The sequence below is a fragment of the Henckelia pumila genome, chromosome 2, assembly GCF_033568475.1.
Source record: "Henckelia pumila isolate YLH828 chromosome 2, ASM3356847v2, whole genome shotgun sequence".
Lineage (NCBI taxonomy): Eukaryota > Viridiplantae > Streptophyta > Magnoliopsida > Lamiales > Gesneriaceae > Henckelia > Henckelia pumila.
In genome coordinates this window covers 102,045,129-102,059,087 of record NC_133121.1, presented here as the reverse complement: position 1 = coordinate 102,059,087, position 13,959 = coordinate 102,045,129, and the positions used below count along the sequence as shown (strand labels likewise).

Genomic DNA, 13,959 nt, shown 5'->3' with positions numbered 1-13,959 from the left:
GCGCGAGGCGTTAAGGAATCACTGTTGTTTATAGGTGCGCGCGCGCGAGGACTCAAAGGCGCACGCGCGCGTGTTGACGGGCCAGAAAATTCCGAAAATTATATTTCAACTAGGAAATTAATTTTTAAGGCTTTCCAAACACTATAAATAGGAGTTTTTATTATTTTACAAGGGTTCCACAATTTTTCTGAGTTGGAGACGGAGGCAGAGACGGCTACACGCTTGGGAGAAGAATTCTTTTCTCTTTTCTTTTATTTTTCTTTTATCAATTCATGATTAAAACTTGGTTTTGAATTATGAATTGTGAGTAGTTTTTCTTTTTCGATCAAGGCCAGGTGATTGGGCCAGACAATTTATGTATAAAACTCGTTTGTTTATTTGGGATTTTTAGACTTGATTTGAATTTATTAATTATCGAATTTATATTTGTCTTACAAATTTCTTGGCCAGTTATTTGTTTGCTTGTTAATCGATTCCAAGTCGACAGAGGAGGTCTCGATTTTGATCACTTCGATAATCAACATAGTGTAAAACTGACTAGAAATAGAATTCGGTTTCATTATGCGGTTTAGGTTTTTACTGAATTTTCACAGCAATTTATGCATTCAAATTTGATTAGAATTACGAAAGATTAGTTCATCAATATTTGAATAGGTTGATTGTTCTAGAAATAGTCCTTCGAACAAATTAGGAAAATTCCCGTGAATTACGATTAAGTCTGATATCTTAGATTTACTGCTTGTTACATGAATTGTCTGGTACCTACGTGAGTCCTTGATCGAACTTTTCCAAATTTAAGTTAATCTAAAGTTTCCAGCTGCGTTTTAATTAATTTGATCTTTATTGCAATTTTATTAATTTTTATAAAATATGAAATCATCCTTTTTAATTAGTCTAGATTAAGTAGAAATAAATATATTTTGGTAATCATTTTTATACAGTCCCTGTGGGTTCGACACTTGGACCTTTGTCCACTATATTATTACTTGACCTGGTACGCTTGCCAGTTGAATTTATTCACACCGATTAACGCGGTCATGGCCTTAAACAATCACCAAGACAATGGTATTTCCGATTTGATGAATTTATGCTTCAAAGAGGATTCCAAAGATCAAAATTCGATAGTTGTGTCTACTATTTGAAGTTGCCAAATCAGTCCTACATCTATCTACTTATCTATGTCGATGACATGCTTATAGCATGTAAAGATTCCAAGGAAATTCAGAAGTTAAAGCTTCTCCTCAGCTCTGAATTTGACATGAAGAACCTTGGACAAGCAAAGAGAATCTTAGGGACGGATATTGTAAGGAACAGGAAGCTCAAGACATTGTCAATATCTCAAGCAGGGTACTTACAAAAGGTTGTCGAGGTATTTGGCATGAATGATGCAAAGGAGGTAAATACTCCGATTGGTGCACATTTTAAACTAAGATATGTCAAAGATGAAGTTGAAAATGAATCTGCACAAATGAAGAATGTTCCTTATACAAATGCAGTAGGCAGCATCATCTATTCTATGGTATCAACAAAGCCGGATATAGCTTATGGCATGGGATTGGTGAGCAGATTCATGAGCAAGCCAAGTAGAGAGCATTGACAAGCTGTAAAATGGTTACTTAGATATCTAAAATGGACAACTAATCTGAAATTAGTACACTCAGGAAACTCACAATCATCTTGCGAAGTGATTGGATATTGTGACTCGGATTATGCCGCTGATCTTGACAAAAGAAGATCATTATCTGGATATGTTTTTACTGTCGGAGGAAATGTGGTTAGTTGGAAGTCAAGTCTACAACATGTAGTAGCTCTTTCGACAACCGAAGCCGAGTATATCTCACTCACTGAAGCAGTAAAGAAAGCATTGTGGATTAAGGGATTTGTAACTGAAATGGGACAGGAACAGAAGTCAGCAGCTATTTTCTGTGACTCACAAAGTGCTATTCACCTATCCAAGAATGCTATGTTTCACGAAAGAACAAAGCATATTGATGTGAGGCTACACTTTGTAAGGGATATTATCTCAAGGGAGCTGATTCATGTAAAGAAGATAGACACCCAAGTTAATCCAACTGATATGCTGACAAAAGTGATTCCAGTGGGCAAGCGCAAGGAAGCTTTGGGCATGCTAAATGTTCTGGAATGAACACTGATTACTGTTGCATTGGGGCGTTCCTAATAGAACCACTGACATGTAAGGAAATCGAGCCAAATATGTGGAGATTTGTGAACACTAATTTGACTCAATTAGTAACTAATGACTGAGATTAAAAGTGTTTAATCTATCTTCATCCAACGGTTGGGATTTAAAGAAGGCTTATAACCATCGTTTTTAAGTGACAACAGTTAAGTTGGTTGAGGGAAAATCGAGAGCTATCATAATCTTCTTCCTTCAAGAAACACTAAAGTCTTCTAGAACAGAGCGTGAGAGACGAAAGATCTCTGAATTCGAAGTCTGGTGCCATCTTCTCTCTGTTCTTGAGTTTATAGCATTTGTAAGGCTCGGTTGTAAAATCTGTGAAGATTGTGAAAGAGTGTTTGTAACTCGATTACTTTGTCTATATAGTGAATTCATATTGGGGATAACCCAAGAACCTTGGATGTAAGATAGTAATATCCGAACCAAGTAAATTCTCGCGTCTTTGTGTTCTTAGTTTTCTGCATTCTTATTATTAAAGTGCTTGAATTCTCCTTCTCGCATGTTGTTCTTGGGAATTATCTTTACACATAACCATTGTAAACCCCTTTTTCACATATCCACATTACAACTCAAAATCTAAATCTTTTTAAACCAAACTGGGGTGCCAAATTATCAAGTCACGTGCCTTAACAAAAAGTTTTCGATAAAAAAAAAAAGGAAAATAAAATCCAATCAAGGTCATTTTTTTTTATTATTCTATGATACATTTTGAGTATTTCTCTCTTATAATATAGTCAAATGTTAACTCAACTTTGTATTGCAATGTCATAAACATTTCTCAACATGGAGAGACGTAAGCTATCTATGTTGAAACAAAACCTCCCAGTCCCTCAATGTAATTAAAACAAAAAAAACAGACGATGTCCAATTCAGCAAATTGATGAGCATTAAAATACAAGTAGCGATTAAACAAAAATACTAGTTATCTCTGATGCTTAAGTAAAATATTATACATTGGATCAACAAAGGTAATTGCTTGGGACCTTGATGTATTTTTGGGATGTGAAACTTTCATTATGAAGCACGATATATCTCTACATATGCCAAATATGAAATGAAATACAAATGTATCAGTACCCCATACTATCAAGAAACCTGGCTCGATCCAATACATCTTTACATCTGACTTTTGGATATAAAATCAAGAATTCAGTACCATTAACAAATGCTACGAGTAGGATAATTCAAATAGTTAAAAGAAGGGCCACAACCGAGAAAATCCACAACGGAAAATAAAGCATAGAACCATGGAAAAAAAGTACTAGGGAAAGAGCTAAGAATGGGCTCTAAAAGAAATAATTTAATAGTCATATGATCCTACCTCTACGTAAAGGAAAATGGACAAATCTGTGATTCAAGAATCCGTTGACTGTTAGTTGCCAATCAACAATTAAAGAGATCCCACCGAGCCTTTCCAAGACGTCCAAGCATGGAGATATCGAATCTTAGCTTGATGAGCAGGCCAAGCTCAAAATTTCCCAGACAGTCTTCAAACGTACCATTGGTGGGACTAAGCGGAAACAGATGGCTGTTTTGATGGATTGTCTCACAAATATAAAATTCAAGAGTCCCCTGATCATCATATCAATGAAGAAATTTATCAGCAGGATGAAAAGGCTATAAAAGTTAAACATGTTCAATAAATTTCTTGTTTGGCATCACGAACTAAATTTGGAGCCACACACACCCAACAGCTCGTCAATGAATCAAAGACAGTCAAGTCAGATATAGCATCTCTACAGGGTCAAAATGTTACATGTAGCCATGGTTAAATCCTTCTCCAAAGTTATGTTCCATGCCAAAGAAAATAAGATTTGACCCAATCATCAGACATGCTTTCATAGGAAGAAAAACTGAGCAAAATCCTTTCACCCCCCATTTATCAATTCTGCTATTTCCCAAGAAATTTCACTACTCATTTCTACTGGCCTAAAGAGTCACAGCATAACATCAAATGATTCAAATGAACTCAAATTGAGCATTGCAACGGATATTACTGGCATCAGGGTCAGAGACAAGCCACAGGTGAGAATAGGAGCTAGGATATCAAAGCACAGTAGGGGAGAAAGGGGCTTGAAGATGCCATTCTTGGAGGTGCGTAAATAATCTAGTATATATCCTATGAGTCACATCTTCACTACCAATTCTGATTTTTCAAGCAGAGAGAGATTGCTAGGGTTATAAATAATCGATCACTTGATAACTTATGAAAAGGAAAAACTATATCTAACACCAACGGAGATCTCACCAAACAGACTCAAAATGGAGCCTCAAGCGAATCGTCCCAAATGTCTGCACTTCCGTTAGAGGCATCTTCTGCATCTTCCTCCATCGAGAGCCTAATATATTCTCTGTGAGCAAAGCGGTCCCACTCGGTCAAATTTGGATTCTCACGCTCCTGTTCATCAAATGAAGGAGAAAAAAAGACTCAGGAGAGCAATCCTACTAAGCACATCCAACTTTGCATTTTATTAAACGTCAACCAAGAAAAAATTTGCATAAATTTTACCTGCCGAATTAGAAAAGGATCTCGAGTCTCAAATGCCATGAACTTATTGAGGTTAAAAAGGATATTAAAAACACTGCCCGAAAGTTTGGCTCCTTTTAAGTCATTTAATGTAAAATATCCCTCATCCTGCATGGAATAAAGTTATATATCATGAAAATGTAATAACGGATAGAAATCAACAGCCCAACATAAGAATTATAACATGTTCTTAATCACCTAAATGCTAATTTAAAAGAATGCTGATGTTATCAATTTGTCTAGCCACAATGGTTCACAAGATAACGTACGATTCAGTGCTCTAAACAAGCTTACAATTTTTTACGCTAGTGCTTTAAGTGACAGCGACCAAGCCAATAAAACCCACAAGTTCCATAATACAAGTTCATTAGCAGTCTATGTCATCTTCTGTTTCCTTTTAGGACACTTTGTGGAAGGTAAAATATTTATCAGACAATAAATCTAAGTATTTCAAATTTTCAAGATCTCTGGCTTACACAGCAAAGATTTTCAAACACCAGGTTACATACAATTTGAGAGAGAAACAACACGACTATACAAAAAAGTAGACGAAAAATAAACATGAAGTACATGTAAAAGAGATGTATAAAACTCAATTAAAAATAATAAGAAGAATTTCAAGGAAAGTTCACCTCTGGATTAATCATGTCAACTATCTGACATAAAATATCCTCAAATAGCACAGGCTCTTGGGCCATGCATTCCATTCTGTGCAGCTGCTCTTCATAAAAAAATTGCATTTCATTTCTTGTAATAGCTCCATTTCCATCTAAATCTATGCACTTGAACCTGATAAAGGATTATTAAAAATGCTGGCAGGAATGGGTTTAACAGACAAACAATCAATCTTAAGAAGATGTATATCAGAGCTAGTGTGCAATGTCAACAAAAATAATTATGAAAAGAGATAAATGTAATGAAGCATGTGGCAAAGGAACATAATATAACTACGTTAGACATAAGCAATTACATTTAAGGAAAAGTAAAATAATGTCAGATACCAAAGTCCAAAATGAAATAAATAGAGTCGTTCACATAGTTTTCAGCTCCTATAAAAAGAGCATAAGATGGTCATAGGACCAATACTCAAATGCTTTCTCCGTGAAAGCCATTTTATCCCATTAGGTATCCGTCACAAAGGTACACTTGTGGAAGTCGGTGCTTTTCAACCCATGCAGGGTTCTGAAAAAAACCAGCCTCACAATTTCCTGATTACCTACCCTTTTCCTCCACTTAGGAAATGGGAAAACAAACAATTAATAACCATAAAGCTCAGGTGAAACTTTAGCTCCCACACCATGCATTTCAAGTATCAAATTGAGAACTTCTTTGCTTTCTACAACTAGAAATTCTGTAAAACTACAGAAGAAACAAATTCCACCTATAAGGTTCAGATACCAAAGTCTACCCATTTTTTCAGTTGAACCACACATACCAATACTCAAGACTAGGCTCAGATGTTTTATCCTCCTCTGACAATATGAAGTAAACAAAATCTTCATATCCCATCTTTCCTTCAACCTTACTCGTGAACTTTCTGGGTACCTAAGAAAAATTCCAAGTATGTAATATTTAGAAAGATTAGAGAAGTATCCTGGCACAAGAAATTCTTTCTTCAATTAATCAGACAACGTGGTTGGTATAGAACAAGGCACACAAAGAACACAAACCTGAGAAAATATTCTATCAACAATCCTGTAGGTAAGTGCATGGTTACCATATCTAATGAGGTTCTCTTTGTCAATCAGGAAATCATGGTCCGTGTCCAGCTCCCAGAATTTGCAATATATAACATAAAAATGCTCATAGGAGAAGTACCTGTAGCAAAATGGGGAATGAGAAAGTAAAGAGCAGGTATGGGCATTTGTCAGAGGATAAATCCAAGAAATATGCAAAATAATATATCTAGTGATATGCACACTCTTAAATTAAATAATATGTAGTACTTCCTATATCCCAATTTGAGAATGTTATATTTAAATTGACATGATTAAAGTTGGAGCAAATAATAGTTCAGATTATATTAAATGTAAAATGTGAGTAAGCCAGCCACATAGAGCTGCTAAGTAAGAATCGTTTTAGGAATTTAACTCAGAGCTCCTCACAGATGGATATAAGTAGATCCATACTCCATTCCCTCTGTTTGGAATGATCAGCTCCTCGTTCTCTCGGTCCTGCCCTTATATTGGATAATGTATGGGCTTGTTTAAAAAGAAAATGCAAGCATTCAATGAAGAAAGAGGGAGTAATATTTTTCCATGCCAACACACACCAACTCGGGAACAGTGAACAAGAGGGATACCTCATTTGCATCATTTCACAAGTCAGTAGTTTTCCAAGAAGTGGAGACTCAAGAGTCAGGACCATTTGCTCATCCATTGCCCTTTTACGAGTATTCTCTGGTTCAGAGCTTTGGTGGAGTTGGACTTGGTTTGGGTATCCCCAAGATTAGTTAGGGATTAATCTGAAGCAAATCTTGGTGAAAATCTGGGCAGGAGGGGTAGAATATTTTGGATCGTGCAGGTTCATTGTATTTGTTGGATGGAGAGAAAAAGAAGAATTTTCAATATGGTGAAGAACCGGTAGGTGAAATGCTGGGATAAGATAAAATTTACGGTTCTGTTTTATATCGAAGACGAAAGAGTTCATAGAGTTTCGTTTTCAGATTCGTATAGGGAATCGGAGTCTTAAAATTAATTATACTAAGTTGACTCTGGTTTTTATCTCTTTTGTGTGGACCTCTGGTCCACTTTTTGTAATTATTACCTTTTATATATTAATGAATATATTTTGTTTCCTATCAAAAAAAATTATCTTTTCCTAGAATAGTTTTTTGGCAACTCTCAATGACAGCAAGAAATGAACCAACAACATGTGGGAAACCTAGAAAATATGGATTATTTCTATGGTTTCCCTAGTCCAAGAATCCCAATACATCATGACTATCATGCGAACCAGAGACGCGAACAATAAAAAGCAAATAAATATAACAATAAGCATCTACTTTGCTTACCGCAAGACTTTGTTGATATCCTCTTCCTCATCAGCATGTTGCATTGCAGCAACTAAGTTCGAACGCCTAAGCTCCCTGAGGGTAAGATGGCCATTACCCGATCTATTCACGTAGTAAAATATTCGGTATATCACAGTTTCCGCTGGAAATAGCAATGAAAGAACTGTCAATTCAAGCATAGGATGCGATATCTTTAACAAGTAATCCCGTAAAAGAGTATCAAATGTAAATCAGTAAGTGAAGGGAGTCAGTATCAGGAAACAATATAATTGACCATCTAAAGGTCTACAAAAATATCATACATATACCCTAAGATACAGAAGTGGTGCTCTGACAAATTTGTAAAACAGAAACTCGAGACTAAGGAAAAACAACAGTATATTGCTACCACCAAACATGACTTCACCAAATCTCTTAGGCTAAAGAAGGAAAAAATGTAAAATAATTTATTAGCCAGGCATAATACTTCGAATCTAGCATCTGCTAGTTAGTTAATCATTTGGATTAAGTCACTCCACGGTCATGGTTCAAGCCTTGAATTAAATCAATCCTCTAACAACAGTTTACTGTTAAATATTCACAGATGATACAGCAGTGAAAATTGTGAATACCAAGTGGTTATCAATCCTATATCCTATATGTAATGATGAGTGGGATGGAAAACAAAATGAAATTACCTCTACATGGAACGTCAGCCTCACATTTATGTAGAACACACTTGAATACTCAAGGCATATTCATAGATGATAAATCAATGAAATTGAAAACTGTGAATACTAAGTGGGTTTATCGATCTTATATGTTAAGGAGAGCGGGATGGATGACTAAACAAATGAAACTCCACATGGAAAGTCATCCTCACATATGTAGGACACTCCAATTTTCCAAACTCAGAACATACTATGTGTTGAAGTTTTCCATTCTCCCGTTAATTCTTTCTAGATAATATTTTGTCAATTGTCACCAGCTGAAAATCTTTGTAACTCTTTCAAACAGGTACATGAAGCGAAGAATATAATTTCAACATAGAAGCAAGAGTACCACAAGAGAAAATTGTGTCAGATGGTAAAAAGGCAGTAAGGCACTGAGGAAATCATGCTATAGTACTACTGTACATTTAATTCAATACTAAGAAATTTGGTAAAGGAAACACGTTGCAAGGAAACCAGAGTTTCAAAACCACATCTCAAACACATTGCAAGAAACCATCTAATAACTAGCAAAACCACATCCAGGTAGGCCATAATCTGAAAGACAATTTTCAGGCACCTGTGAAAGCACGGCGGTGACAATGGTAGTAGCAATTGGATACAGTATAACTAATATTGACAACAATAAAAAGTAGCAGAAAATGACAATCAAAATAAACCATATTCAGATCCCACATAAGTCAAAATAAATCAAACAAGCAAGAGTTTGGGATAATACATCATTGAGAACATACCATATCTTTCCTGAAATTCAGGGGTACTCTGCAAGAACTCCAACCCTGGATGAGTTGCCAAAAGTTCGCGGAGCACAGGTTTGAAATCGTCCTACAATCAAATAATTGTATTCCCAACCAATGCAATGCACGAAAATAAGTAACAATCTCAACACTCATCTTGTGTAAATGTGTAATATGTTAAGAGAAAATCACTATCAGACATGACGTAACCTGAGTTAAATATTTCAGATCAGGCTGCTTCAAGATTGTGAATATTTGTGTTCCAGCATCGTTAGTCAACATGTTTCCATTGATCCAATAATCAACAAAGGCATCCCTGCTCGCGAGTTAGATGGAGTAAGCATGTACATCACTCACAACAAGATTGGTCAAATACACGAGTCAAGGTATAAAAGGCAACCGCTCCTAACTGTAACTTATTAAAAAAAATTGCAGGCGCTACTCTAAAAATAACAAGGTCAGTTGAATTAGAAATCGACTGTCAGAGTTAGGCCAGGTCTGTAAAACCATTACCAAGCTATCCATTTGCACTTGAGATATTTTGGTTCACTAATGTGTTGAAAAATCCAATTAAATAAAACGTAATTACTACAGAAACAGCTAAACCAAGAGCTCTAGTAGAGCTCTTTTGCATCGCTTAAATTAAAGGCTCTGGCTGAACAACATGAGGAAGCAAGATTTGCCCAAGGCAGGCAGATTGTTGAGGGACTAACACCAGTAAACTGCATATTAAACTTTCGCGGTTTAGCATGATGAATCTTTCATTGGATGCACACAAGGAGAGCAAAAAGATGAAACGTCAAGACCTTCATGATACTGAATATGCTAACTATAGAGTAAAGCGATAACACGTATTGATAAACCCTCAGTATGCCCATCAAAGTGATAATATTGAGATAAAATGTTGGAATAATGGACACCACAACACCGTCTAAAAATTGGTGAATTATATTAATGAGGCTCACTTTCTTCTGGGACAATAAATTCGATAAATGTGACAGAGTACATGTTCATTCAATGGTGCAAAGTTAAGAGTAGATAAGGGATGTCAATGAATTGACTAACAACCTTGAGTAGCTATTTTTTTTTTTTCTGTTTGGTTATGACGATTTCTTCTCATCTATTTACGCACATGAACGGAAAGCATAGGAAATGTCAAAAATATAGAAAGATCGACAGTACAGTGCAATCACAACCATAAAAACACCAAATTACCTGGTCACCATTCCAGTGCAATCATTATCAATCTTTCTGAAGAGAACGGTAGAGAAGAATGATGGGAGTTTGCAAATCTCCTTTGTCACCAGTTTAAAATCTGAAAACGAGTAACAATTATGAGTACAGAAACATATCACGGGCTAATAGATGACATGTTTGCTTTGGTCATGGTAATATCAAAAATTCCAAATGTGTCATAAATAACCACAATAACAACTAAAACATGAATATCTAAGAACATAAAACGCATATATTTCGTGAAGCATACCATTCATTTGTAGTCCATCCATGTGACCATAGAAAAACTGATTCACTCTAAACAAGCATCGCTCTTTCAACTCATTTGGTGGTGGGCGGCCATTTAGAAAATAAAACTACAAAATGCCATACAAAACATATGACCACTTATCAACAAAAGCAGTGTAAATAAAATTTCAACACTTTCCACAAACATTCCAAGCTCAAAAAAATTCACCTGAGGTATAAGCTCTTTTACAGGCTCATTCACTAATTTCAGGGGAGAGCCAAATGCAGATGGCCCAGGCCTATGTTTCATGATTCGAGGTGAACCCGATGAGCTTCTAGGTGAAAGTGGAGGTGTACTCCCAGCAGGGAACATGGAAGGCAATGCATTATTTGGTCCAACACTTGTGCTAGATGACGTACCGGATACATTAAATGGACCACCTCCTTTAGCATTATTTAGCAAAGACTTTACCTGTAATTCATGGTTGGATCTTTGAGAATAATAAAAATATACCTTACGGCTATAAAGAGACCAAAAAATATTAAAAAGTCATTGCAACTGGAAATCGGCTGTTTGGCATTATGATCCAGTGGTGTATTGAATCGTGATCCGAATAACAGGTTGCTAGTGATTATTTTTTGCAAATAACGAGAAACTTTCTATTGATAAATAAGGTGAATAAAATTATATTAAGATAAAGATAGAAATTGAAATATATATGCAGATATGTGAAAACTCCAGTCGGATATTTAAGCAACATCTTATGCTAAATGTCAATAGCTCCATGTCTAACAAATAAAAAGGTACAACTGTGAACTTGACCAGAGAGTTTGAGCTCTTAAGTTTCTTGTGATTAAAACTAAAGAGCATTGGACAATCTGGATATAGCTTCGCTTGGATAGGAATTGCCCCTTTTACCTACCTGCCCTTTGCCTACGCCTACCAAAACTATAAAGACTGCAAACGAGCACAAAGAAACACTGATTCCAAAGGATTTGAATTTGGGACTGGTTTGGTGAATCCTATTCTTTTCAGCTAAGGCCCCTTTTTTTCCCAAATAAGGGTAAAAACCGGCCAACCCGTGTCAAAATTTGAAAACTTCATCAGGTTCAACAGGGCTGAGTCTTGACTTGAACTCAAATGATACAAAATTATGTGGTCACTAGTCAATAATATCAGTTTTCATCTCTAGCCGAACCAGGATTTAAACAAGCAGCCAATCTAGCTCCTGCTTTTAAAAATGAAAAATGAAGCACAAAGTTGAGAAATTTTCTCATGCTTTTCCTTTTAGTTCCTCGTTTAAGAACATATAGCAATTATCTCAATGAAACCAAACGGTCAAACGTTTCTGAGTATATTAACCAAACTTAACCTACCAAATGACAAAAATGAGTTGCATAAAACATAAAAGAAAAGAAATTTCCAGTACAGCACAAATTATTGTACGCCGATCATGAATTGTCATCAACAGACGAAATGTACAAGAAGCTCAAGAGGACAATACCAAAGAATTGGTTTCAGGAAGAGACAGCCACTGATCAAACAGATTCTCAACGACGTAATTGTTAGCTTTTATGGCCAAAGAAGACACCTCGGGAAGCTGCAGAAGTTCAGCATCGAGGCTCGCAATATCGGCATTGACAGCATCCATTATCTTTATCAGAACCCCAACTTACAAATCCTAAAATCTACGAACCCTCTTTGAAACATCAAAAAGAACGTTAAATTACTAAAAATGACGGATTCCGATTTCCGTTTCTCCGAGTTAAACTACTCACGAATCCCCGTAGATTCCGAATCAGCGACGGGTAACGGGCCCCAAATGTGTAATACCTACGAATCTGCGCACAAACCCTGGAATTCGATTGAGACTCAGATCGGAGAGCACGTAGATTGATCGCAAACCCTTGAGAGCACTGTCAAAAGCGTTTATCTGTTAGGAAACTCGGATCTGTTCAAAGGTAGAGCCATAACCAGGAAATTAATATTCTTTTAAATTTATTTTTTTGGAAATAATATTTATTAATTATTCAATCAATAGAATTTCTGGAAGATTACTATATATTATATTAAAAAAGAATTTTACAATTAGATCATAATGATAAATATTATAATAACAAGTCAGTTAAAATATCGAATATCATTTTACAACGTTGTTGTATGATAACGAACGAATATTATCCAAATATATATCCAACAATCCATATTTATTCTTATACGCGAAACAACAGAACAAAAATATTGACACGATTTTAAAGTAAAATGCAAAAAGTTAGCTCTCATTGACATAAATATAAAAGTTAACCCATAAACATTGTGTATGTAGAGCATAGTTTCTAAAGTTTTTCTAAAATATACCAAAGACCTTAATGGATGAGGCCAAATTTATAGCTCAAAAAAATCTTTCAATGTCTCTATTTGTTTGGACAAGATAAATAAGGATAATAAAAATCAAAATTTATGCATATTTGTAACCTTTGATTTAGAATGAATCACCGGATTCAACAACGACAGTCGCCATTCTTTGGTAGTTTTTGTAAAAGCATATTTTAAATTTTGCTCACTCACAATTTTCAAACATTTCTTTAACTAAAAGCTTGAAACACTTAAAATAAACTCATACGAAAATGACCTATGTACGTATGACATTTCCATCTGTTTGTTGGATAGGTCGATGTTACACATGGGGCACTACCCCATGGGTAGCTGTCAGCCCTTGATTGACCCAAATGATGTGGGACCCACATAATTCACGCTGCCTATTTGTTTATTTAAACCTTCAATTTCTAACAGAGGTTCGTCCTTCATGACTCGCCTGGCTAAGCCCTACTGGTTCGAGTTGAGCTTAACCTTCTGCGAATTACCGAAAATAAACATCACCATAACATTTCGAAAATCATTATTACTATTTTCTTCCTTCTTGTTTGAACTGAGTTAAAAGTCGAAGCAATCACCAGAAATGCCAACGCACGTTCAAAAAACTATATACAGAGGATTTGAGGACGAGTATACAGCCGTTTTCGCACAAGTTACAAGCAAAATCAATGTTGTTACATGCCTTTGACCAAAACCATGTTCCTTCAACCCAGCTTTACACAGCAACATGTCTATTCAACACTCAGAAACCTGCCTTTCGCTTCACAAAATACAACTAATCAGACTCGACCTAAAATCTAAATCCGACAAAAGCAAACCGCTCTTCAAAACATATTTACATCCAAGCTAATGTTTATATGAAGTTCAAACAACTTATCTGCCAGTTCTGGGACCAAGAAGAGACCAATACAATTCCATGAGAACTAAAGGT

General features: G+C 35.7%; 1 protein-coding gene across 1 annotated transcript; it reads right to left on the bottom strand.

Annotated features, from left to right (window-relative positions):
- Positions 1–3,300: 3,300 nt before the first annotated feature.
- On the bottom strand, positions 3,301–12,308 carry LOC140884258 (probable serine/threonine protein phosphatase 2A regulatory subunit B''delta). Its single transcript, XM_073290962.1, has 13 exons — positions 12,157–12,308; positions 10,881–11,123; positions 10,674–10,779; positions 10,403–10,502; positions 9,398–9,503; positions 9,185–9,275; positions 7,741–7,882; positions 6,398–6,545; positions 6,163–6,272; positions 5,360–5,516; positions 4,710–4,835; positions 4,449–4,598; positions 3,301–3,772 (listed from the first exon to the last, which is right to left on the bottom strand). Exons 1-12 carry the CDS (start codon positions 12,301–12,303, stop codon positions 4,458–4,460), a joined length of 1,617 nt encoding a protein of 538 aa, XP_073147063.1. The 5' UTR covers positions 12,304–12,308; the 3' UTR covers positions 3,301–3,772; positions 4,449–4,457.
- Between the last annotated feature and the right edge of the window lie 1,651 nt (positions 12,309–13,959).

Coding starts and splice junctions, on each gene's coding strand:
- LOC140884258 (XM_073290962.1), bottom strand. CDS start 12,303: ATGGATGCTGTCAATGCCGATATTGCGAGCCTCGATGCTGAACTTCTG. Junction 6,273..6,397: donor TTGATAGAATATTTTCTCAG/GTTTGTGTTCTT, acceptor AATTTTTCTTAG/GTACCCAGAAAGTTCACGAG. Junction 5,517..6,162: donor GAGCCTAGTCTTGAGTATTG/GTATGTGTGGTT, acceptor ATCCTTTATCAG/GTTCAAGTGCATAGATTTAG.